This window comes from Ornithorhynchus anatinus, chromosome 4 (genome assembly GCF_004115215.2).
Source record: "Ornithorhynchus anatinus isolate Pmale09 chromosome 4, mOrnAna1.pri.v4, whole genome shotgun sequence".
In the NCBI taxonomy this organism is placed as follows: domain Eukaryota; kingdom Metazoa; phylum Chordata; class Mammalia; order Monotremata; family Ornithorhynchidae; genus Ornithorhynchus; species Ornithorhynchus anatinus.
The window spans coordinates 42,241,815-42,267,644 of record NC_041731.1 but is presented as its reverse complement, the minus strand read 5'-3'; the positions used below and the strand labels follow the sequence as shown (position 1 = coordinate 42,267,644).

The following is a 25,830-nucleotide window of genomic DNA, read 5'->3' as shown; positions in this document are numbered from 1 at the left end:
TACTGTGCCTGGCACATAATCAGCCCTGCCTAACAAATATCACTGCAAACATAGTAAAGTGCTTAACAAATATAAAGTTATTATTCCTCTCCTTCACCAAGGCAAGGAAGTTGGGTTCCTGGTTCTAATACACTGAGTGAAGCATCTGAGGTGCAGACACAGAGGAAGCCCATCTACTCTTCAGACACCCTTGCACTGGAGCCTTTTTTTCCTCTCCACAACCTAGTGTTTCATTTTTAAAATGAAGCTTTCACAGATCCTGAATTATGTAACCATGTCTCTCTAATTTTCCCAGACCCATATATGTCATCGAGAATCCAGAGGGGGTGGATTTTCCTCAGGGCCCCTGCTAACACACAAATGCCAGCTACAGCCTGGCTGCTACTTGGAAGTGCTTACGGGAGTGTTCATAAACACAGGAAACACCCCTGTCCAGCTCCCTGAGATGGACTAACCCTTTTCCTTGTCTCTTCCCCTCAGAACAGTCACCTATTATAGAATGTGTGTGTTGCTTTCAAAAGTGTGAACAAGGAAGCAGCTAGAGAGTCTGTGTTACTCTCTGTTTCAAGGGCGTAGTACAGAAAATGATTCCAGCCTTGATGGTCCCAGAGCTGAAATGAATGCATATGTTTCAATTTTCTTCCACTGGATCTTAGTAGAAAGGTGGCACTTTGGAGGGACTTAATAATTGTAGCACTTGTTAAACACTTTCTGTGGGATGAAAACTGTGGTATTGTTAAGCACTTACTCTGTGACGATAACTGAGGTATTAGTTAAGTACTTACTATGTGCCAAGCCTTGTGCCTAGTAATGGGTTGGTTAAAATACAATCATGTCAGGGACAGTCTCTGTCCCACATGGGGCTCACAACCTACGAGACAGAAAGAACAGGTATTTTAATCCCCATTTTACTGGTGAGGAAATCAAGTCGCAGAGATCTTAAGGTCACTCAGCAGACAAGCGGCGGATCAGGGAACAGAACCTGATCTTCTGACTGCCAGTACTGTGCTCTTTCCACTTAACTGGCTTCCCAACGCTCTCAAGTGAGAGTCCAGCAAGTCTGTTGGCTAGAGAGACAGCACAGTGTTTCCTTCTTCAGTTTCTCCTTTGAAACTACAGTTCCCACCAGCTCCTGGTATCCAAACACCTCGAGACCCAGGGCCCCCAGAAATCTGCCTGATTGCTTTTAGACCACTCACTAGTGGTGAAAATCTGGGAGAGTTCAGGCTTAGAAAAATCACGAGCTGTTTGCTGAAGCAAGGCCTGGCTTTCAGTTTTCAGTGTTACCTGGAGAGGAGAAAGCTCAATCTGTGCTCTGAGGCGAGCAAGCGTTCTCCTCATTATTTCACCATGGGGAGAAGGGGAAAAATCGACGTTGCTCTGACAGGACAGCACCTTCGTCCAGTTAGTCCTCAGTCACTCCTTCTTCAATCCACTTTAAATAAAGAGCATTTCCTTGGTCAATGGGTAGGCTGATGATCTCGGGGATTTCAAAAGGATGGATAGACCTGAAAAAGGGGAAAAAATACACAGAAAACCCAGATTAAAATCTTTAGTTCAAGAGAGGGACACATTCAAGTTTAATCAGAGTTGCCTCCTATCTAAGAGTAGCAAAGCTTCTGGTTAGTGAGAGGGACACCCAGGCCCAGGGAAGAAATAGAGGCATGCTGAACCTGGGGCTATTGGAATTGTACCATCGTCCCTCCTTCAAGCCTACCTCCCTGGAGAGTAACATTGCACCCTGAGCAAGTAGGAGACATTTAGGTAAGGATGCTTTATTTTTTGTGGTTATGCTTTATTTTTTGTGGTTTTCTTCAGAGATGGTGGGGAAATATGATATTTTAGGCATTTGTGTCTTTGTAATCAAACATCTTTTGTTTCCTCTATACATCCATAAGGCAGGGATTGTGTTTACTACTCTACTGTATCACTCAGTCAATCAGTGGTGTTTTTGAGTGTTTAACGATGTGCAGAGCCCTGTATTAAGCATTTGGGAAAATACAATATAATAGAGTCGGAAGACATGATTCCTGCCCACAAAGAGCTTGCAGTCTGTAGGGAAGAAAGACAGTGACATAAATTACAGATAGAGGAAATACAGAATAAGGATATTTATAGAGTATAAGGATATTTACATAAGTGCTGTGGGGTTGTAGTGAGTATCACAGCTTAAAGACTAAACATTCTAGTGACTAGCTAATGCACAGAGGAAGGCAGATAGGGGAAATGAGGGCTTAGTCAAGGAAGGCCTCTCAGAGGAGATGTGATTTTAGGAGGGTTTTGAAGGAGGAATGAGTAGTGAGTTGTAGGATATGAAGGGTGAGGGAGTTCCAGGATGTAGGGCAGATGTGCGTAAGGGATCAGTGGTGAGATAGAAGATATACATATATATATATATATATATATAATGTGTATATATATATCTGTAATTTATTTATTTATATTAATCTCTGTCTCCCCCTCTAGACTGTAAGCTTGTTGTGGGCAGAGAATATGTCTGTTGTTATATTGTACTCTCCCAAGGACTTAGTACAGTGCTTTGCACACAGTAAGTGCTCAATAAATACAATTGAATGAATGAATTGAGGTTCAGAGAGAATGTTGGTGCTGGAGAAGCAAAGTGCGCAAGTTGTGTTGTAGTAGGAGATGAACAAGGTGCCTTAAAGTTGATGGTAAGGAGCTTCTGTTCCAAGCAGAGGTGGATGGGCAATCATTGGAGGCTTTTGAGAAGTAGGGTCATAAAAATGATCCAGACAGCAGAGTGAAGAATGAACTGGAGAGGGGAGAAACAGGGTGCAGGGAAGTCAGCGAGAAGAAGTTCCCTTTTTCACATCTCTGCTTCCATTCCCAAGGTCAGGAAACACGAGTTTGCCCAGCACCTCTAAACTGTTACCACTAGTCCTTTCTATTTAAAGTGGTTAATTGAAATTCTTATTGGCCTAATTTTTTCAGTGGATCCCTCAGCTCACAGAGAACCTTTGAAAGAAAACTCCAGTTTAAGTTTTATCTTGCTGTCCTTCCTCCTCATCATCTATGCTGAGATTTTCTATAAAACATGTCATCCCCATACCCGTCACAGCCAGGTTCCTTCTCCTTGGCATTATCTGGGTCCCTGAGCCATGATCAGGCACCTGCTTGACTGACACACTCATTCCACCTGATCGGCAAACAATGGATAACTCTGGAGTAAAAATCACTCTGACCTCTGTCTTGGACAAGGTGGATTGAGCACACACTGATTCAGGAAAGAGGGGAGAATCAAAAGAAATCTGCAGTGTGGGGGAAGCCTCACCTGATGTAGTTTGAAAGTTCATTTATCTTTGAAGTCTTGGTTTTCACCAACTGGGTAAAAAAGCAACATGTGAATAGCTCAGCTTCAGACCACCCTCCCTAAGTCCCTTTATGGCTCAACCAGTAATATGGAGGGAAAGAGGAACATTTGTTCTGGAGGCCCTGAACCATGAGAATTCCTCCAAAAACTCTCCAATTACCCCAGCCTTCAGTATGGTACAGAGGGTTTCAAATCATCATCATAAATGGTATTTATTGAGTGTTTACGGTGTGCAAAGTACTTGGGAGTGTACAGTAAAATATAGTTGGTAGACAAGTACCCTGCCCACAAGAAGCTCACAATCTACAGAGGGATGTAGACATTATTACTAATAATTAATAATGTATAATTTATAGAACTAGAGAAAAGCTTATCTGGCATTCGACTGGGGACCCCCACTTACCAGCAGGATTTCAGTGGCTTCCTCGATCTCTCCTTTCCAGAAATACCTGATTCAAAGAACAATAAAAGTTTTGGGCAGAGTGTAACAGCAGTGTGCTAAATGTCTCTGAGGGTTTTTTTTTTTAAATGGTATTTGTTAAGCATTTACTACGTGCCAGCCATTGTATTGAGCGTTAGGGAAGATTCAAAGTAATCAAGTTGGACATAGTCCATGTCCCACAGAGGACTCAACAGTCTTATTCTCCATTTTACAGATGAGGAAACTGAGGCACGGAAGAGGGAAGTTCAATAGTATTTATTGAGCGCTTACTATGTGCAGAGCACTGTACTAAGCGCTTGGAATGAACAAGTCGGCAACAGATAGAGACAGTCCCTGCCGTTTGACGGGCTTACAGTCTAATCGGGGGAGATGGACAGAAAAGAACAATGGCAATAAATAGAGTCAAGGGGAAGAACATCTCGTAAAAACAATGGCAACTAAATAGAATCAAGGCAATGTACAATCAGACAAGTGACAGAGCAGGGATTGGAACCCAGGTCTTTCAGACTCCCAGACCTGTGCTCTATCCAATATGTCATGCTGCTTCGAGGGTTCCCAAAGAGTTACCCTACCTTCTTTCAGGGAGAGGCTTAGGTATCACCAGGAGGAATTCCGATCAATCCTATCTTAGCGAGGTCAGAATCATTGATCAAATCAGCAGGAAAACAGCCCTACCCCATGTTCAGTGCCTGGCACATAATAAGAACTTAACAAATATAATAATAATAATAATGTTCAAAAAGTTTTCAGACCAGTCTGACCTACTTGAGGTCTTTTTGCACAAAGCCTTTGGTTCCAACCCCACATGAAGTTAGGCAGGGCTATATGTGAGATTCTGCAAACCTTCTCAGTAGAGAAGATCATCAGGGTAACCACGGGGAAGGAGAAATTTGAGGTTGAGGTGATACTAAGAAGATCAGGGCTCTTCAGCCTGCAAAGGCAAAGCCTGAAAGGAGTCTGGATTGAAGCTCATGAAACCATGAAAGGAGTGGGCAGGGGGGAACATGGATTGGATTGTGGTTCATGAAACCTCACACCATGAGATGAGAGGGAAGGCGGTGGAATTGTGACAAATAAAAGAAAACACTCCTTCACACAATAGGTAGGAAAACTTTAGATAATTCATAATCGTAAGAAACGGTGCAAGCTGAAAACATCAATAGGTTCAAGGAGGGTTTAGACAAATTAAGGGATGAAAGGTTCATAGTGGTGAATTAAAGGGGGTAAAGGTTGCAGTGGGTAAAATTAGAGTGGTTAGGTGGCACACTCCTGTCCATTTGGGTGGATATCAAAGAGGCACCCACTGCCTTGTTTCTTCAACCATTCTGTTGACACTGTTGGGGTCAGAATTCTGAGCTGGATGGGCCATGGATCTGACCCAGGATGGCATTACTCATGGTCTTATGTACTCACAGAGTTAAGGCTTTGGGTAGAATATTCACACCAGCTGCCAACTTCTTATCCATAATAGCCCTTAAATCAAAGAGAAGGAGGTTACAGATATAGGGAGAGGTACCACTTGAGCCTTTTTTTTTTAATGGTATTTGGGTCAGGCACTGTACTAAGCATTGGGGTAGATACAAGCTAATCAGGTTGGACACAGTCCCTCATAGGCCTCACAGTCTTAAACCCCAGTTTATAGATGAGCTGAGGCACAGACAAGTTAAGGGATTTGCCCAAGGTCACACGGCAGGCATGCTAACCTTCTCACTGTACCTTGATCTCATCTATCTCGCTGCCGATCTCTTGCCCACATCCTACCCCTGTCCTGGAACTCCCTCCCTCCTCATATCAGACAGATAATTACTCTTCCCGACTTCAAAACCTTATTGAAGGCACATCTTCTCCAAGAAGCCTTCCCTGACTAATCCTCCTCTCCCACTCCCTTCCTCCTTCATTCATCCTCCCTCCCAGCCCCACAGCACATATGTATATATCTGTATTCATCTGTAATTTATGTATTCATTTATTTATTCATTTATGTATTTATATTAATGTCTGGTTCCCCCACTAGACTCTGAGCTCATTGTGGGCTGGAATGTGTCTGGTTGTTGTTATATTATACTCTCCTAAGTGCTTAGTACAGTGCTTTGCACACAGTAAGCACTCAATAAATACAATTGAATTGAATGAAAGTGGTGGAGCTGGAATTAGAACCAGGGCCGTGCTCTTTTCAATAGACCATGCTGTTCCTCTAAGCTTCTTCCTCAGGCTGCCTTGGAAGGCAAGGGTCAACTGGAGTCAGGTTTTCTTGGGCAAAACATGGAAAGGTGAAGAAAGCTCAAGATTTTTGGATTCATGAAGATGAGGGAAAGAAAGGGGAGTGGGTGAAACTATAGTCCTGAGAGTCGAAGGTGGGGAGATTGTAAGCTCCTTGTGATCAGGGTTCATGTCTATGAATTCTATTGCACTCTACCGAACATTTAGTACAGTCTTCTGCACATAATAAACAGTCAATAAATACAATTGATTGATTGATTAGTTGATTGGATGCAGAGTTAGGAGGAGCAGGGTTATCTAGAGCAACAGAAGAGCCAGGCTAGAAGATTTCAGTCAAACTCCCAATCCAATCCCCTCTCATGGTGATTCCACACTCCCTGTGAAAATGTTGGGAGAAGGGTACAGTTTAAAGTCACTGATTCCTGCTTGGACTCATCTGGTATCTTTTATGCTGTCAACAGGGAACAAAGAATAGCCCATGTCCCACTTCTAATCTGTGATATATCATAGGCCAACTCTGGAGCCCTGATCCAGGCTTCTGTCTTTGAACTCCAATTTTATTGAGGGTCCTGGTCTTCAGAGCCTATGCAAGTGGAGAAGGGAGCCATTATCTAGAAAATTTGGCCCATGGAGGCATCCCATCCTGACCATCCAGGTCCCAAATCCTACACAGTCAATCAATGCAGTTATGGAGTGCAGAGCACTGAATGAAGAACTTGGGACAGTACTATATAAGAGAGTTGGTAGACACTTTCCCTGCTCACAGGGATCTTACAGTCTAGAGGGGGCACAGACTTTAAAATAAATTATGGATATGTATATAGATTTTGTGGGGCTGAGGGTGGGGTGACTATCAAGTGCTTAAAGGGTATAAATTCAAGAGCATAGGTGACACATAAGGGAGAGGGAATAGGAGAAATTATGGCTTAGTCAAGGAAGGTCTCTTGGAGGAGGTGTGATTTTAGAATGGTTTTGAAGGCAGGGAGAGTGGTAGTTTGTCAGATAGGAAGAGGGAGGGAGGTCCTGGTCAGCGGAATGGCATAAGCAAGGGGTCGTCAGTGAGACAGATGAGATAGGTAGTGAGTAAGTTGATGAAGGAACAAAGTCTACGGACTGGGTTGCAATAGGAAATCAGTGGGGGGGATGATAGGAGGAGGCGAGTTGACTGAGAAACTTCTTTCACTGGAAGAATTCTTAGGTTAGGTGAAGATCAGTAGCCCCATAGGGTAGAAACAGAGAAAGGAGCAGGAGGAAATCTATATTTTAAGAAGCTCTGTGTTCAGCAGAGATGGAGGCATTTCTACCCATGCCGCAGCAACCAAGCCCTCCTTCCTCACTTTTTCCACACTGCAGTAAAGACCTCACTACTCTTTACTCCTATGGGTAGAGCCTTGCATTTCACTGCCCCGTGGGCCATCTTTCAAACTGTAATGTCCTTGCAGTGGTTAAACCATGAAACACTCTGTCAGGGATACCTGAGAAAAATGGACTAATGCACGTGTGTGTGGGAATGTGTTTGTGGGTGTGTACGCATGGCCTAGTAGAAAGAGACCTGGGTCCTAGTCTTAGGTTTGCTTCTCATCTGCTGGGTGATCTTAGGCAAGACACTTAAACTTTATGAGCTTCAGTTTCCTCATCTATAAAAAGGGGATAAAATACCCCCTCTTAGATTGTTAATTCCATGTGGGATAGTGACTATGTCCAATCTGATTATCTCGATTTATCCCAGAATTTGGCACAATGCTTGACAGATCGTAAATGCTTAAATGCATCATTAAAGAACTCTTCCCCGATGCCAAATGTCCTCCAGTATGCCTCTCAGTACATATCATTTAAAATCCTTCTTGATGACTTAGTCAGTAGTCTCATTCCTTCTATGGTTTCTGAAATTGGATGTCATTCTCTGTTTCTTGAAGTAAATATTATATGAATTTGTGTGAGGGAGGATGCAAATTTAGTGGCCAGAGTTCAGTCTCATAGACAGCTCTTCCAGAAGCTGTCAGGGACTGTTTAATACCCTCCGGCTGTCCATTCTGTCACTCAGGACGTTTCTTGGGCCAAAGTCAAGGCTAAGCTAGATCAGAACAGTTGCATCTCCTTAATCAGATAATAATAATAACAAAATTTGTTCAGTGTTTCCTTAACAAATTACAGTGCCAGGCGCTGTATTAAGCACTGGGGCAGATACAAGATAAACAGGTCTCAGAAGGAGCTCACAGTCTCAGTAGAAAAGACAACAGGTATTGAATCCTCATTTCACAGATGAAGAAACTGAGGCACAGAGAAGTTAAGTGACTCTCCAAGGTTACAGAGTAGGTGAGTGGCGGAGCCAGGATTAGAACCCAGCCCCATGGACTGTGAATACAATGTGTGCATAAATTCTGCCTCAGCCACTAAACTGCCAGCTCCTAGAGGACAAACAATGTCTTCTCCTACCTTTCTGTTTTTTCTTTCAATCGTATTTATTGAGCACTTATTGTGTGCAGAGCACCGTACTAAGCGCTTGGGAAATACAATTCAGCAACAAATAGAGACAATCCCTGCCCACACAGGCTCACAGTCTTGCGGGGGGTGGGGTGTGTGTGTGTATGACAGACATGAAAACAAGTAAACAGGCATCAGTAGCATCATTATAAATAAATAGAATTATAGATATATACATATCATTAATAAAAATAAATAGAATTATAATTAGAAATATGTACATATATACACAAGTGCAGTGGGGCGGGGAGGAGGGTAGAGCAAAGGGAGCGTGTGGGGGAGATGGGGAGTGGAGGAGGAGTAGAGGAAAAGAGGGTCTTAGTCTGGCTACCCTGTCCAGAGGAGCCACAGCAACTGGAATTCAGTGTGATTCAGTGATTCAGTGGAATTCAGTCTCTGTCTGTCTCCATCGTGTCTCCCCCATCAGACTGTCAGGCTGTCAAGCCCAGGGACCATGTCTTGCACCACTGTGCCTCTTCAGAGAGCCTAGCTCATGGCTCTTCACATAATGGATGATCATTAACATCGATTTCCATTATTCAAAAGATGAGCTTAATCCCAGAATGGCAATGCACTGAGTGGTCCCAATAGATCCTGCCTGAAATGGGAGTCTGAATCCTTTGGAACAAGCTACCTCCCCTCAGTTTGCCCAGCTATAGTCCTACTGAATTTATATTGCTGAACTTAAACTCTTTAGGGTTCATAAGGCTTCGCTATATGGAGAGCACAGTGACCTCAAAAGGCTATACAAACAACCCATTGTAATCATTCACCTGCTCCTGGATGCCTTGATGCTAGACCTGGTGTGCGTTTTCTTTCGCTTTTTAACTGAGTGCTGCCTGCTTCATAGGTTTGTACTCCATGATAAAGCCCTATAAACTGCCCCAGTAATAACTGAGTTCGGAAGCCCACTCTAGAATTCCAGGTAAGGAGTTGATGGCCAGTAGAGAGTGGAGAAAAAGGAAAAAAAAACCCTGCACTCTCTAGATTAGTGAATCATCCATTTAGCAATGATAGTTGAAGCTGTGGGAGCAAATGAGTTCTCCAAGGGAGTGGATGTAGATGGAAAAGGGGACCCAGAATGGAGCCTTGAGGAACACCCAAAGTTAGAGGGTGGGAAGCAGAGGAGGAGCCTACGAAGGAGACTGAGAAGAGTGGTCAGAGATATAAGGGGAGAACCAGGATGGTATCAGAGATGAGAAATGCTAACAATAAATACTTCATCATGTGCTTTTTGAAAAGCTAATTCTAGATGAGGTTCCAGTGACTTTACTAAATTTCTCATCTTAAATTAGCAAGAAGGAATTGGTCCAAGGCTGGACTCTGTGAATCATAGTATTTCTCAAGAAGTGAGGAGATTTCAGAGAGCCATTTAGGTTGAAACACACCTCCTCTAATTCTTAATGGACAGTTCTTAGACCTGGCCTTTTCCATGATGGATTTTCAGTCAGCCTGCCTGGTTCTCTGCCTTCTTTTTTAATATCCACCTCCTATCTTCAGATCCAGGTAGGACTACGTGTGCCAGGAGCAAAATAATCCCTAAGCATTCTAGCTGTAACTCACAAGACATAACCTTCAGACAGCTCATCTAGAAAGTTAGTTTCTAAAGAGGCAAAAAAAAAAAAAAGAAGAAAAAGAGAAAAAGGCTTTGAAATGCTTCATCCTGACTGCAAGTGAACAACAAAACTGCAGGAACGACAGGTGACCAAAGCAAAGAACTCTTCCCCAGCTCCAGGGTTCAGACCCATGAAATTATATTTGAAACATGTCAGCCTTCTGACAGACTTCAGCCTAATGACAGGCAACCAAAGAATCTTAGACTCAATTATTTGAACTTTATCTGTTTTATTCTCAACTCCAAGTTCTATTCGAACTGACCTTTTTTTTTGCCTAATTCTTGTGCCAATTTGAACATTGCCCCATTTATCTCCCAGCACAAGTATTACACTAATACTGACCTACCTTTCTGCATCTCCAAGAGGAAAGAGTTAATGCTTCTGTTGCAAAATAAACACTATACTGTATGAACAATCCCGGAGCGATGTTTCTACAGCAACAGCTTGGTTTCAGCCACTCAAAGTTCAGAATGGACTCAGATTTGTTTACTCATCAATCATTTTACTGGATCACCAGGTGGCAGAAAAGATAACAACCCATTGGAGGAACAAAACAACATTTTTCTTAACCACTCCAGGGATTTCAGTTCTCCAGCATTTTTTTTTGTATTATGGTTCTTGTTAAGCACTTGCTATATGTCAGGCACTGTACTCAATGCTAGGGTAGATACAAGATAATCAGGTTGGATGCAATTCCACTCTCACCTGGGGCTCCCAGTCTAAGAGGGAAGAGGAATTAATCCCCATTTTACAGATGAGGAAACTGACAACAATTATGACATTTCTTAAGTTTACTATGTGTCAAGCACTGTTCTAAGCACTGGGGTACATATAACGTAATCAGGTTGGACACAGTCCCTGTCCCACAGGAGCTCCCAGTCTTAATCCTCATTTTACAGAGGAGAGGGAACTGAGGCTCAGAGAAGTTAAATGGCTTGTGCAAGGTCCACAGGAGACAAGTGGTGGATCCAAAATTGGAACCCAGGTCCTTTAAATCTCAGGCCTATGCTCTTTCCATTTGGCCATGCTGTTAAAAGTGGTACATTAGATCTAAGGAATTGTTCGTACCCCCCTGATCATTTGTTTGAAAAAGCAATATCAGCACTGGACTTACAGGAGTTTAAAGCTGAAGTAAACTCTGGAAATGGAGGCCCACAGTCATTCTTAGGGAGCAGAAGGTCTGGCTGGAGATTTATTAGCAAAGGATGTCTCTCTTGGAAAGCCAGCCACCCATGCATCATTGACTCGGCAATATTGGATGAAATGAGATCTGGAGATCCTCAGGAAGTTTTGAAAGAAAATCAGCCTTCTTTTCTCAGCAATCTTTCAAGCTCCCACCTCTCTGGTTGTTTAATAAACAATTTAACGAGTAGCCTTGCCCCCCAGGCCAAGGTTAAAGTCCCCAGGAAAGATAACAAACAAGAACATTGAGGATGAACAGCTGGAGAGGGTGGCTGATTGCTGATGAATACAAGTCTGTGGGGAGAACAAAGACATACTCTTCTGCTGGAGTAATCAATCAATCAATCATATTTATTGAGTGCTTACTGTGTGCAAAGCACTGTACTAAGCATTTGAGAGAGTACAATATTACAGAGTTGGTAGACAAATTCACTGTTCACAGCAAGCTTACAGTAGAGGGGGAAATACACAGTATGAATAAATAAATTACTGATACAGATGTAAATGCTGTGGGGCTGAGGGAAAGGGGAATTAAAGGGTGCAAATCCAAATGCAAAGGTGTGCAGAAGGGTGTGGGAGAAGAGGAAATGAGGGCTTAGTCAGGGAAGGCCTCTTGGAGATGTGCCGTAGTTAAGGCTTTGAAGGAGTGGAGAGTGACCATCTGTTGGATATGAACTGGGAGGGCATTCCAGACCAGAGGCAGGATAAAGGCGAGAGGTCAGCAGAGAGATACACAAGATGGAGGTAGAGTGTGTAGGTTGGGTTTAGAGAAGTGAAGTGTAGGAGCTGGGCTGGAGTGGGAAAGCAGTGATGTAAAGTAGGAGGGGCAAGGTGATTGAATACTTAAAAATCCAAGTGCCAGGGCGAAACCCCAGTTTCCACATCATTAATGAACCCTGTGTTCCCCCACTCAAATGAAAAACGTAGGCCAGGCGGGTGGCCAGTGGAAACCGTCATTTCACAGGGCATTTAAACCTGACAAACCCAGTGACCAGAGAGTATGCCCTCTGCTGACAACTTACACGCCAGAATCAGACAGCTATCCAGCAGGGTACCTACCATCCTTAATGACCTCCTTTGCTTGTTCTGGATGAACTATTAATAAAGTGATAAGTAAAAGCAATGGGACACTGCAGAAATGAGTTGACAGAGCTAACCTGCAACTGCCATTGAATCTTATTCTTCCTGGGAAACATCGAGATTAGCTCTAAAGCACAGCTTTAAATTTAGCAATTATCCTCCTTCAAGGTTTTTTGGGAGTCTGGTGTGCAGGGATATGGAACCAACAATCAAGCCTGATCATCTTCCAATGTTTTGTTCAGCATTCTGCCTCCAGGGATAGAAAAAAGTAAGAAATTCACTAAAATCCTAACACTCACCCAAACAGGGGAAAAACAATCTCAAAAACAACCTCAGGTTGTTGTTATCATTTAGTATCTTTATTGGTATACATGTGATTGCAGTGTGGCCTAGTGAATAGAGGATAGGCCTGGGAATCAGAAGGACTTTGTATTCCTGGCTCCACCACTTGTCTGCTCTGTGACCTTGGGCAAGTAACTTAACTTTTCTGTGCCTCGGTTATCTCATCTGCAAAATGGGGATTTAATACCTGATCTCCTTCCTACTTAGCCCTTAATCCCCATGTGGGACAGGGACTATTTCCAACCTGATTAACTTGTGTCTATCCCAGGTCTTAGTACAGTGTTTGGCACATAGTAAACACAACAAAATACCATAAAAAATCAGGCTCATCAAAATATTTCTGGGCAGTGGAAGTGTAGTCTGCTTCTTCCATTTAAATCTTAGAGAAGCACTGTAGCCTAGTGGATAGAACATGGACCTGGGAGTCAAAAGGACCTGGGTTCTAATCCTGTTTCCATCACCTGTCTGCTGTGTGATCTTGGACAAGTCATGTAACTTCTCTGTGCCTCAGTTAACTCATCTGTAAAATGGGGATTAAGGCAGTGATCCACACATGGGATATCGACTTTGTCCAACCTGATTAGCTTGTATCTACCCTGGCACTTAATACAGTACCTGGCACATAGCACGTAACAAATACCACTATTAATTATTATTAAATACCATTAAAGAAAATCTTCCATTTCCCTTCCTGGACTTTCTTACAGCTCAATTCCTCTATTTCAAAGGATTTTCTCTGGTGATCTTTCTCGTTTTCTATGCCATAAGGTTGGGACAAATATTTACTAATCCCATTTTGTTAATCCTTCAACAGAGCCTTGGGCTTTGTGACCACACTAACCTCCTTTCAGGAGCTGGTTGATTTCCAAGCAGTTTGGTGGAAACTTGGTGAATGAGGAGAAACAGTGTGGATTTCTGATCCAGAGGACCATTGGAAGGACTTTCACGGGAAAATTTCACAGGAAACTGTGAACATTTCCAAAGCCACTGTGTTTGCAGAGTTGGGAACAAGCTGCCTATTCAAGTAACCTACTCTAACACCATGCAAACCTTGGGGCTTTAAAGAGAGGTATTTGAGATTCCTTGGAATCACCAAATGGGAATTTCCAATGGAAATATGTCTCTTTTTATGGTATTTGTTCAGTCCATCAGTCAGTCTGTCTCACCTTCACAACATCGCTAAAATCCGCCCTGTCCTCTCCAACCAAACTGCTACCACATTAATACAATCACTCATCCTAACCCGCCTGGATTTCTGCATCAGCCTCCTTGAAACCTCCCAGCCTCCTGTCTCTCCCCACTCCAGTCCATACTTCACTCCGCTGTCCAGATCATCATTCTACAAAAACGTTCACGACACATCACCTCCTCAAAAATCTCCAGTGGTTGCTCATCAACCTCCACATCAAACAAAAACTCCTCACCATTGGCTTTAAGGCACTCCACCACCTTGTCCCCTCCTACCTCACCTCGCGTCTCTCCTTCTACAACCCAGCCCGCACATCTCACTTGTCTTGCTGCCAACCCCTAGCCCACATACTGCCTCTGGCCTGGAACACCCTCCCTTCTCAAATTTGATTAATGATTACTCTTCACGTCTTCAAAGTCTTAATGAAGGCACATCTCCTCCAAGAGGCCTTTCCAGACTAAGCCCCACCTTTTCTCATCTCCCACTCCCTTCTGCATCGCCTTGAATTGCTCCCTTTGCTCTTCCCCCATCCCAGCCTCAAAGCACTTATGTACATATCCGTAATTTTATTTATTTATATGGATGCCTGTCTCTACCCCCAGACTGTAATCTCATTGTGGGCAGGAAATGTGACTGTTTATTTTTGTATTGTATTCTCCCAAGCACTTAGTACAGTGCTCTGCACCTATTAAGTGCTCAGTAAATAGGATAGAATGAATGACTTCTTATGTGTCAAACACTGCTCTAAGTGCTGGCGTAGGTACAAGTTAATTTGGTTGGACCCTCAAGGGACAACAGGTATCCCCATTTTACAGTTTAGGTAACTGAGGCACAGAGAAGCTGCATGGCCTAGTGGCAAGACCTTGAGCTTGGGAGTAAGAGTATGTGGGTTCTAAACCCGGCCCTGCAATTCGTCTGCTGTGTGACCTTGGACAAGTCAGTTAAATTCTCTGTGCGTCACTTACTTCATCTGTAAAATGGGGATTAAGACTGTAAGCCTCATGTGGGACAAACGTGATTACCTTGTATTTTCCCTAGTGCTCAGAACAGTGTTTGGTACATAGAAGCACTTAACAAATACCACAATTATTATTACTATCATTATTATTATTACTAGAGAAGTTAAGTGACTTGCCCAAGATCACACTGCAGGCAATTGGCAGAACTAGAATTAGAATCCTAGTCCTTCTGACTCTCAGGCCCATGCTTTCTCCACTAGACCATGCTGCTTCTCATTTCAAGGAGGAGGGCATTTCATAATAATAATAATAATGGTACTTGTTAAGCACTTACTATGTGTCAAGCACTCTTCTAAGCGCTGGGGTAGATAAGTCGAATCAGGTTGGACACCGTTCCTGTCCCTCCGGGGGCTCACAGTCTTAAACCACATTTTACAGATGAAATAACTGAGGCACAGAAAAGTGAAGTGACCTGCCCAAGGTCACAAAGCAGACAAGTGGTAGAGTTGGGATTAGAACCCAGGTCCTTCTGACTCCCAGGCCCGTGCCCTTCAACGATTTCTCTGCATGGGAAACAGTTTTCCCTTCCTAATTGTGCCTGCTCAAGAGAAACGCCTCCACAAAGCAGGCCAGACTGGGAGTGAGAGTTGTATACTAGTTTTCTCCTTGGAACAGTCAGCAGTTCAGTGATTCAGTGAGAACACCATCCCCTGTCCCATTCCGTGATCAGCGAGAACACCATCCCTTGTCCTACCTGGCGATGTCTTTGGCAATCTGCTCGTTGGGACAATTGACGAAAGCGACAGAATGGGTCCCTGAGATGTAATTGCCGGTGAGGGTGGAATGCACCTGGAGGCCGATGCTTCTCAGCACTGGGTACATAAGGAGCGAGACGATTGCCAACTAAAGGGAGAAGAGGAAACCAGAGAGCAAATGGGGTCAGTGAACTCTGCTCCTGGTCAGCTGCATGGACAAAACAAAGCGTAGGCCAAATTCTTGGAGGCAGGCTGAACCAGACCTACTGTCCAGCTCTTCTCCAACCTCAGCCTTAATTCTTTGAAGCTGTAGGGAAGCAGCATGGTCTAGCGGGTAGAGCTCTGGCCTGGGAGTCAGAGGACCTAAATTAAATTCTGATCCTGGCTCTGCTGCTTGCCTGCTCCTTGACCTTTGGACAAGTCATTTTGCAACTCTTTACCTCAGTTATCTCATCTATAAAATGGGAATTAAGACTGTGAACCCAATCAGGTTGGACACAGTCTATGTCCCACATGGGGCTTACAGTATTAATCTCCATTTTACGGATGAGGTAGCTGAGGCATGGAAAAGTTAAGGAACTTGCCCAAGGTCACACAGCAGACAAGTGGCAGAGCGAGGATTAGAACTCAGAACCTCTGACTCAATCCATTAATCAATGGTTTTTATTAAGTGCTTACTATGTGCTGAGCACCATACCAAGCACTTGGAAGAGTACAGTACAGCAGAATTAGCAGACACATTCCCTGCTCATAACAAACAGTCTAGAGGTGAGCTTGTAGTCTAAAGTCCCAGGACCCTCTTCTTTCCACTAGGCTATGCTGCTTCATTAGTAACCATGTTCAGCACAGCTGAACTTAGACATAGAATAACAGGGATCAAACATCCAAGACACTACTCCTCCCCTGAGGTCTTCAAGGAAATCCCACCCTGGACCTCCCAACAGGTATCCCCCCCACCCACCCCCATTCTGCTCTTACAGTTGAGAGAAACTGAGACACAGAAAAATCACATGACTTGCCCAGGGTCGCACAGCAAACAATCAGCAGAGCCAAGGCTGCTGTTCTGAACCAGAAGGGCCAAAGGGAATCAGACCAACAACTGGTAGGGGCTCAATAATTTTTAGCAGTCACGGCAGGAGAACACCATTTTGGCTTGGGAGAGGATCAGTGGAAGATTTGGAAAACCCAAATAGTTACATATATGAAACAAGCCCTACCCATTATAACTTTTTCTTTCTCCACCAACTCTGGTCTCCACATACTCTTTTCCTCCTTTGTAAAGCTTTTCTCTTTGAAGATTTTTAAGCATTCCTTGTGGTATGTCTTCTACCTTTGCCAAAACCTTCTTTTTACAGGGGCCTTCATGATGTGCCCTAAAATCCCTCTTTTTTTAGCTCTAAATTTGTCCACACTGCTGTCACTGCTTAGAATGCAAGTTCCTGGAGGACAGATTATGCCTTCATTTTAGTTTAACTTCCATACAAATCACTCAAAATGCCATGCATACTTTGAGAGCTTAAGAAATGGAATGGTGATGATGGTAGGTGCAGTAAATGTGAGATTAAAATACCCTACTCACTTGCCATCATTATTATTGTAAGATAAATTTTAATAGCTTCAGGCGAAGATTTCTGGACTGTAAGATCACTGTGGTCAAGGAACGTGCCTACCAAGTCCTCTGCTATACTGTACTCTCCCAACAGCTTAGTACAGTGCTCTGCACACAGTATGTGCTTGATAAATATCACTGATTCATTCATTCATTCTTTCATTGATTTATCTGGGCCAACCTCCACTTCAACGTCACTGGTCATCTACCAGCATTCCTCCCTTCACTCTTCTCAAATTCGGTTCAGATTATTCCTTCCCTGCTCTGCTAGCTGCCTCTTTTCTTCATACAAGTTCCTGCTCACTGGTAGGATATGATTGATTGCTTTATACAACTGTCAGGTTCTGCTTCTAAGGGATCTGTTCTGCAACAGATCTAGTGAGAATGCCACATCCCCTTCTTTTATTCCATCTGGTTCCAACGCAGCATGTGTCCTGAGAATTAGATAAGCAGCATGACTTAGTGTTAAGACCACTGGCCTGGGAGTCAGAGGATCTGGGTTCTAATCCCAGCTCTGCCCAATTCTTGCTGTGAGACCCTGGGCAAGTCACTTAACTTTTTTATGTCTCAGTTTCCTCAACTGTGAAATGGGGATTAAATACCTGTTCTCCTTCCTGCTTAGGCTGTGAGCCCCATGTGGGAGAGGGACTGTGTCCAACCTGATTGACTTGTATCTACCCCAGTGCTTAGAACAGTGCATGACACATAGTAAGTGCTTAACAATAATAATAATAGTAATAAAAAAATAATAATTGAAGGCAAGTTCAAAGTAAAAAGAGACTTCATAGACTGGTTGAAGGAAAAGAACCTACCCTTTAATAGAAGCAAATCTTTGTTAGCCTGGGCAATTAAAGATGGATTTTCCCTTTTGCAGGTATGTAGTATATAACTGTCCTTCAGGTTACTTCAGGTGTGCCATTGTGGATTGCTAAAACCAATATGTTACCAACAATTCCTTTTACATTGTGTACAGCGTGGCTCAGTGGAAAGAGCACGGGCTTTGGAGTCAGGGCTCATGAGTTCGAATCCCAGCTCTGCCACTTGTCGGCTGTGTGACTGTGGGCAAGTCACTTAACTTCTCTGTGCCTCAGTTCCCTCATCTGTAAAATGGGGATTAAGACTGTGAGCCCTACGTGGGACAACCTGATTCCCCTATGTCTACCCCAGCGCTTAGAACAGTGCTCGGCACCTAGTAAGCGCTTAACAAATACAAATACCAACATTATTACAGATAAAGGCTATGTCTCACTGCAACTTCATGTTTGTAACATGCAGTTCCAGGCACTTATTTTCTTTCCTCTCTGTGTCATGATCTTCTCATAGTCTATAATAATAATAATAATAATGGTGGTATTTAAGTGTTTAGACTGTAAGCTCATTTTGGGCAGAGGACGTGACTGTTATATTGTACTCTGCCAATTGCTTAGTACAGTTCTCTGCACACACTGAGCACTCAATACATAGGACTGACTATGTGCCAGGCACTGTACTAAGCATTGGGATGGATACAAGCAAATCCGGTTGACACATCCCTGTCCCATATGGAACTCACAATCTTAATCCCCATTTTAAAGATGAGGTAACTGGCACAGAGAAGTGAAGTGACTTACCCAAGGTCAGAGCAGACAAGTGGGGGCATCAGAATTAGAACCCAGGTCCTTCTGACTCCCAGGCTCTTGCTCTATCCTCTAGGCCATGCTGCTTCTCTGCCACATGCCAACTGGTCTGTCTTCTACTGCTTGCTCCTTACTGTCCAAGATTATGTGACATCACTTGAGGGTTTGTGTCACATTTTTTGCAAACCTCCCTGTTTTCCGGTTCCTTATTTGTTCAGCTCACCACGCATATTGTGCTACCATACCCAACAGATACTCAGCCCGGGGGCTGGATTAACCTTTAAATGGGATGAAAAGATAGCTCTTTATCATAGCCTAACAGAATTCTGAGGACAATCAGGCACTGCATGAAAAAGTTTTCACCATTTTTCCTTTGTTGTGTAGAGTGACAGGGCAAAAATACATTTCACATTAACTCTTTGGACACTATTTTTATTTTAAGGGCTGACCTATAAATCATCTAATAATTGCTCACATGACTACTACCCTGTTTAGCCAGCTGCGTGCTTAATCTGGTGCCTCCTGTAGTTAAAATAGGTATATGATTACTGTTGGTTTTATAGATTTTTTCCAGTTGGCATGACTTTTCTTTAAACTTTTGAGGAGAGGATCCCTTAGAGGCAGAACTCCTGGTGGGAACTTAGTGGCTGCATTAGAAGAGCAGCATGGCATAGTGGATAGTGGATAGAGCACGGGCCTGGGAGTCAGGTCATGGGTTCTAATCCCAGATGTGCCACTTGGTTGTGTGACCTTGGGCAAGTCAGTTCACTTCTCTGTGCTGGGTGACCTTGGCAAGTCAGTTCACTTCTCTGGGCCTCAGTTCCACATCTGTAAAATGGGAATTGAGATAGTGAGCCCCATGTGGGACAGGGACTGTGTCCAACTCGATTTACGTCTGTCCACTCCAGCACTTGGAACAGTACATGGCACAGAGTAAGCGCTTAACAAATAGAACAATTTTTATTATTAGAGGAAAGGCTCTTCTGTCCTAGGCCTACAATGAACTTTAATATTCTCTGTGGCCTTAAATTCTTGACTTACTGAGCTCAATGCCCTCTTTGGATTAATGGATATTGTTAGCTCCCAGATGGTGAGAACATTCATTATTGGTTCTAAAGTGTTTTTTGAGTAAAAAGACAAAATGAGAGAAAGTGTCATAGTACAAAATCTGAATTTTTGCAACTGGAAAAGAAAAAATATTCATTATCAGTGTACTCCACCAATAGAGCATCAAATCTGAATTCACATGAGGCTGCCTCAGGTGAGCAAGATCTACATGTCGAAAACAGACCTGTCTTTAAGAGAACTGTAAAGCAGGCAACAGAACAGAACTTAGCCAGAAAACAGACCTGCACAAACTTTATCATTTTGATTTCTACCCAAACCCAAGGAAGGAAGTGCTTTCCTGCTTAGGAGAAGAAAAAACATCACTTTGGCTGGGAAGCACTTCAGGTTTGAGTCTTCAACAAAACTCAGAACTGAAGCTTCATGGGGTTCCTGGGTGAGTGAAGTTGGATTTTGCCCTCTCAGATCTTAGGTGTGAATGCTGCCTTCAGACTTAGCCTTCTGTAGAGACTAAGCAGTCTGTCTGGGTGTTGGGGTCTTCCTTCCTTCCTTCCTTCCTTCCTTCCTTCCTTCCTTCCTTCCTTCCTTCCTTCCTTCCTTCCTTCCTTCCTTCCTTCCTTCCTTCCTTCCTTCCTTCCTTCCTTCCTTCCTTCCTTCCTTCCTTCCTTCCTTCCCTCCTTCCCTCCTTCCTTCCCTCCTTCCTTCCTTCCTTCCTTCCTTCCTTCCTTCCTTCCTTCCTTCCTTCCAGAAGCAGCTTGGCTCAGTGGAAAAAGCATGGGCTTGGGAGTCAGAGGTCATGAGTTCGAATCCCAGCTCTACCACTTGTCAGCTGTGTGACTGTGGGCAAGTCACTTAACTTCTCTGTGCCTCAGTTACCTCATCTGTAAAATGGGGATTAACTGTGAGCCTCACGTGGGACAACCTGATTACCCTGTATCTACCCCAGCGCTTAGAATAGTGCTCGGCACATAGTAAGCGCTTAACAAATACCCACATTATTATTATTATTCCTTAAACTAAAGTGTAAACCTGAGGGCCAGAACTATGGTTTTCATATCCTTATCTCTCTCCTCTAACTCTACTAAATCATAAGCAACTTTAGTGCAGGAATCACATCTATTAATTATATTACATTCTACTAAATACATACAATTCATTGGTTGATTGCCCTTCCCCCTCTTCCTCCTCATTCCTTTCTCCCTTCCTCTCCTCACATTTCTCTCCCTTCCATACCCTCACCCCTCCATGCCTGGTACAAAGTTAGGGAATTTAGATTGGTGGGGTTCATTGCATATCAAATAAATGAAGGGATGAAATACATAGGTTTGCGTCTTGAAGTTTGCAGCCTGGGCTGTGAATGGGTGGGAGGAGGATGGTGGTAAAGAGAAATCCCAACTCAATTCTCCACCCCACTCCCAGCTACTGCTGATTGATCACTCGCTCGTCTCTAGATTCTATCCACAAGCTACTGGTGCTAAGGGTAGATAATAATAATAACAACAGTAAAAATAACTGTAGTGTTCATTAAGTACTTACTACGTGCCAGGCACTGTACTAAGAACTAGGGTGGATACAAGCAAATTGGGTTGGAGACTGTCCCTATCCCATGTGGGGCTCACAGTCTTAGACCCCTTGAAGTGAAGTGACTTGCCCAAGGTCACACAGCAGACAGGTGGCGGAGTCAGGATTAGAACCCAGGCCCTTCTGACTCCCAGGCTCATGTTCTATCCACTAGGAGGGCTTAATCTGGGGAAAGATCTCCCAGAACTGTAGAAATAGACTCATTTCTGACATAAGGGACAAGGACAGGCAACTCCCTCTTAATCCTTCCCCGGCTTCACTGTATGCTCTCATTGGCCCCTTGGAACAAGGAGGTTATCAAGGCAGGAGTCTCACTGTGGGCAGGGATTGTCACTCTTTATTGCTGTGTTGTACTTTCCAAGCACTTAGTACAGTGCTCTGCACTTAGTAAGCGCTCAATAAATACAATAGAATGAGTCGGGAACCTCTGCAAATGCTTTTTTTTTCTTCCAAGAAAACCTATTCTCTCTGCCACACATTATAAAACACTTTTCTTTCTTCTAAACTGTAAACTCATGGTGGGCAGGGAACTTGTTTACCGACTCATATATTATATCCTCTCAAAGGCTTAATACAGTACTCTGCAAATGGTAAGTGCAATAAGTATGACTGATTAATAATAATAATTGTGATATTTGTTAAGAATTTAGAGAAACAGCATGTCCTAGTGGAAACAGAATGGGCCTGGGAGTGAGAAGACCTGGGTTCTAATCCCAGCCCTGCCAATTTCTTGCTGTGTGACCTTGGGCAAGTCATTAATTTCTCTATGCCTCCATTTCCTTAACTGTAAAATAGGAATTAAATACCTCTTCTCCTTTCTACTGAGATTGTGCTCCCTAAACCGGACAGCAGCTGTGTCTGACCTAATTAACTTGTACCTATCCCAGCACTTAAAACAATGTTTGACACATAGAAGGGCTTAACAAATACCAGAAAAAGAAGGGCTTACATTGATTGATTCCCCTCCCTCCAGCCTCTCTTCCCATCCTCCTCCATCCCAAATCTGGGGACGCGGGTGTCTGCTATAGAGAAGAAGGGAACTCCCCCTCGACCAGCCCCGCCATCCCGGCCATTGGATGGGGAAACTTACTGGGAAGGAGCCATCTGTCCCGAGCTCTCTGAGTGGATGAGATCAGCTTCCCGGAATAAAAAAAGGGCGAGGATGCCGGAGTGTTTATCCCAGTTAGGGCATTGCCCTGGGGACGAGGGCGCCTGGCTCCGGGAGAAGCATAGGACAGGCCGGACCGTCCGAGATCAGCTGGCCGGGGGTCTCCATCGTCCCCCGGGGCAGATAGGACAGGGGGCTACTAAACTGGACCCATCCTCTAATGGGTCATTCGGGTTTACAAACTTCCCTCTTTCCCCCGCCCATCCCCACCCGGGCCCAGTGGAGAGTCAGGGATCCCGCATTCATTCATTTATTCAATAGGATTTCTTACCGTGTGCAGAGCACTGTACTAAGCGCTCGGAAAGGACAATACAGCAACTAGGGAGAGACAATCCCTGCCCACAACGGGCTCACAGTCTATCCCTTAGCTGCGACTAAATGTTTGAAGCCGGACAAGGTTCGTCACCTGCGGAAAGGGATGGGAGCGGTGACCCTGCGGGGTTGGGAGGGGGGTGATGGAGCTGGGATGTGCGGTCCCCTGTGACCTGCCCAGGTGGGACCCAAGCCCAGGCCCAAGCATCCTTCTGCAACTCTGAGATTCTCAGGGCAGCTGGAAGCGGGGCGGGGGGGGGGGGGGGGGATGGAGACCCCCTCTTTTTACGTCGAGGAGACCCTCGACCAGCAAGAATTCAGGCCTTCCCAGATTGAGCCCCCCTTTCCCTCTGCTCCCACTCTCCTTCCCCCCACCCTCTGCTCTTCTCCCTCCCCTTGCCCTCAGCACTGCGCTCATTTGTATATATTATTTGTATATATTATTTACTGCCTTATTTATTTTGTTAATGAGGTGTACACCCCCTTGATTCTATTTATCTTGATGATGTCTTGTTTTTGTTTTGCTCTGTTTGGCTTTGCTGTCCGTCTCCCCCGTTTAGACTGCGAGCCCGTCACCGGGCAGGGATGGTCCCTATCTGTTGCCGAATTGTCCATTCCGAGCGCTCAGTCCAGCGCTCAGCACACAGTAAGCGCTCAATCAATACTATTGAATGTACGAATGAAAGTCTCCCTCCTTCGCCCCCCCCCCATCCTTTAACCCTTTCGTCCTTCCACTGTCCCCCCCCTCCCCCCCCCCCCGGATAACTTGACCGCGGCCGGAGGGATTTTGTTTTTCCCCTCTTTCCTTGCAGCCCCCAGGCTGGCCGGCTCCCTCCGACCCCCACGTCCAGGCGGGGACCCCCGGGGACCCTTACCAGCAGGCAGACGAGCCATCCCGGGCGGGGGCAGGTGTGGGCATTGGGCAGCGGGCAGCGCTGGCTGAGCCAGTCCATGGTCCGGCTGGGCTGTGGCCCGCTCCGGCTCCCCGTTAGCCCATCGGGGCTCGGGGGGCTCGGGGGGCTCGGGGGGCTCGGGGGGGGGGGCTCGGGGGGAGGGGGGCTCGGAGAAGCGCAGCCCCGACACCTGCTCAGCCTCCCAAACAGTCCGGTCCGGGGAGGGGCCCGGGACTGCCTGACGGGACGGGCCGGGCAGGGCCGGGCAGAGGGCCAACAGTCTAGCTGACTCCTCCTCCTCCTCCTCTCCTCCTCCTCCTCTCCCTCCTTCTCATCCTCCTTCTCTTCCTCCTCCTTCTCCTCTTCTCTTCCTCCTCCTTTTCTTCCTTTCCTCCTCCTCTTCTACTCCTCTTCTTCTTCTCTTCCTCTTCCTCCTCCTTCTCCTCCTCTTCTCCTCCTCTTCTCCTCCTCTTCTTCTCCTCCTCTTCTTCTCCTCCTCCTCTTCTCCTTCTCCTCCTCCTCTCCTCTTCCTTCTCCTCTCCTCCTCCTCCTCTTCTCCTTCTTCTGCTTCTCTCCTCTTCTCCTCCTACTCTTCCTCCTTTTCATCCTCCTCCTCCTCTCCTCTTCTCCTCCTCCTCTCCTCTTTATTCTCCTCTCCTCCTCATCCTCCTTCTCCTCCTCCTCCTCTCCTCCTCCTCTTCTCCTCCTCTCTGCCTCCTCTTCTTCTCCTCCTCCTTCTCCTCCTCCTCCTTCTTATCGTCCTCCTTCTCCTCCTCCTCTCCTCTTCTCCTCCTCTTCCTCTTCTCCTCTTCTCCTCCTCCTCCTCCTACTTCTCGTCCTCTCCTCCTCCTCTTCTCTTCCTCCTCCTTCTCTTCCTTTCCTCCTCCTCCTTCTCCTCCTCTTCCTCTCCTCTCCTCCTCCTTTCCTCTTCTTCTCTGCCTCCTCTTCTCCTCTTCCTTTTTCTCCTCTCCTCCTCCTCTTTGTCCTCCTCCTTCTCCTCCTCCCCTCCTCCTCTTCTTCCTTCTCTTCTACTCCTCTGCTCCTCCTCTTCCTCCTCCTCTTCTACTCTTCTGCTCCTCTTCCTTCTCATTCTCCTTTTTTATGATTTTTTGTGGTATTTGTTAAACACCTGCTATGTGCCAGGCACTGCATTAAATATTGGAATAGATGCAAGATTGGACTCAGCCCTGTCGCACATGGGGCTTACAGTCTTAATTCCTATTTTACAGATGAGGGAACTGAGGCACAGAGAAATTAAATGACTTGTCCAAGGTCACACAGCAGACAAGTAGTGGAGCTGGAATTAGGATCCAGGGCCTTCCTACTTTCAAGCCTGTGTTCTCTCCACTAAGCCCTGCAGCTTCTCCTCCTGCTCCTCCTCCTCCTCCTCTTCCTTCTCCTCCTTCTCTGCCTCTCCTCCTCTCCTACTCCTTTTTATTTCTGATGGTATTTTTTGATGGTATTTATTAAGTGCTTACTATGTCCCAGGCACTGTACTAAGCACTGGGGTAGATAAAAGCTAAACAGGTTGGACACAGTCCATATGCCACATGGGGCTCACAGTTTTCATCCCCATTTTGCAGATGAGGTAACTGAGGCACAGAGAAGTTAAGTATCTTGCCCATGGTCACACAAAAAGACCTTCTCTTCTTCCTTCTCTTCCACCCCCTCTTCCCTCTGACCCTGAATCCTGACCTTTCCTCCACTCCTTCTGTCCCAGGTTTTGTTCCAGCCCCTGCTGTCATACTGTCTCTGTCCCGGTCCTGATCCCGGTCAATGTCCATGATCCTTGGCCCTTCCTATGTCTCTGCTTCAGGCCTTGTTCCTGCCTTCTCCTTCACCTCTGTATCCCTGCTTGATTCCCCTAACTGCAGCACTGACTCTCTCACTCCAAACTCTGTAGAGTCCTCTCTCCTTTGGGCACTCCTGCCCTAGTAAATCCAGAACCTTCTATTACCCACCCTCATTTTCAGTGATTTCACTGCT

The 25,830-nt window shown here is 45.0% G+C and overlaps 1 protein-coding gene across 3 annotated transcripts; it reads right to left on the bottom strand.

The window, feature by feature from the left end:
- On the bottom strand, nt 1–23,967 carry CUTA (cutA divalent cation tolerance homolog). Of its 3 annotated transcripts, XM_029062188.2 has the most exons (6): nt 23,827–23,967; nt 15,600–15,748; nt 5,187–5,246; nt 3,735–3,780; nt 3,293–3,342; nt 1–1,508 (listed from the first exon to the last, which is right to left on the bottom strand). In XM_029062188.2, the coding sequence occupies exons 1-6, from the start codon at nt 23,902–23,904 to the stop codon at nt 1,406–1,408; spliced, it is 486 nt and encodes a 161-aa protein (XP_028918021.1). In that variant the 5' UTR covers nt 23,905–23,967; the 3' UTR covers nt 1–1,405. The 3 variants fall into 3 exon arrangements, with proteins under 3 accessions (XP_028918021.1, XP_028918022.1, XP_028918023.1); XM_029062189.2 differs by lacking the exon at nt 5,187–5,246; XM_029062190.1 differs by lacking the exon at nt 3,293–3,342 and having other exon boundaries at nt 1,394–1,508.
- Nucleotides 23,968–25,830: the final 1,863 nt, after the last annotated feature.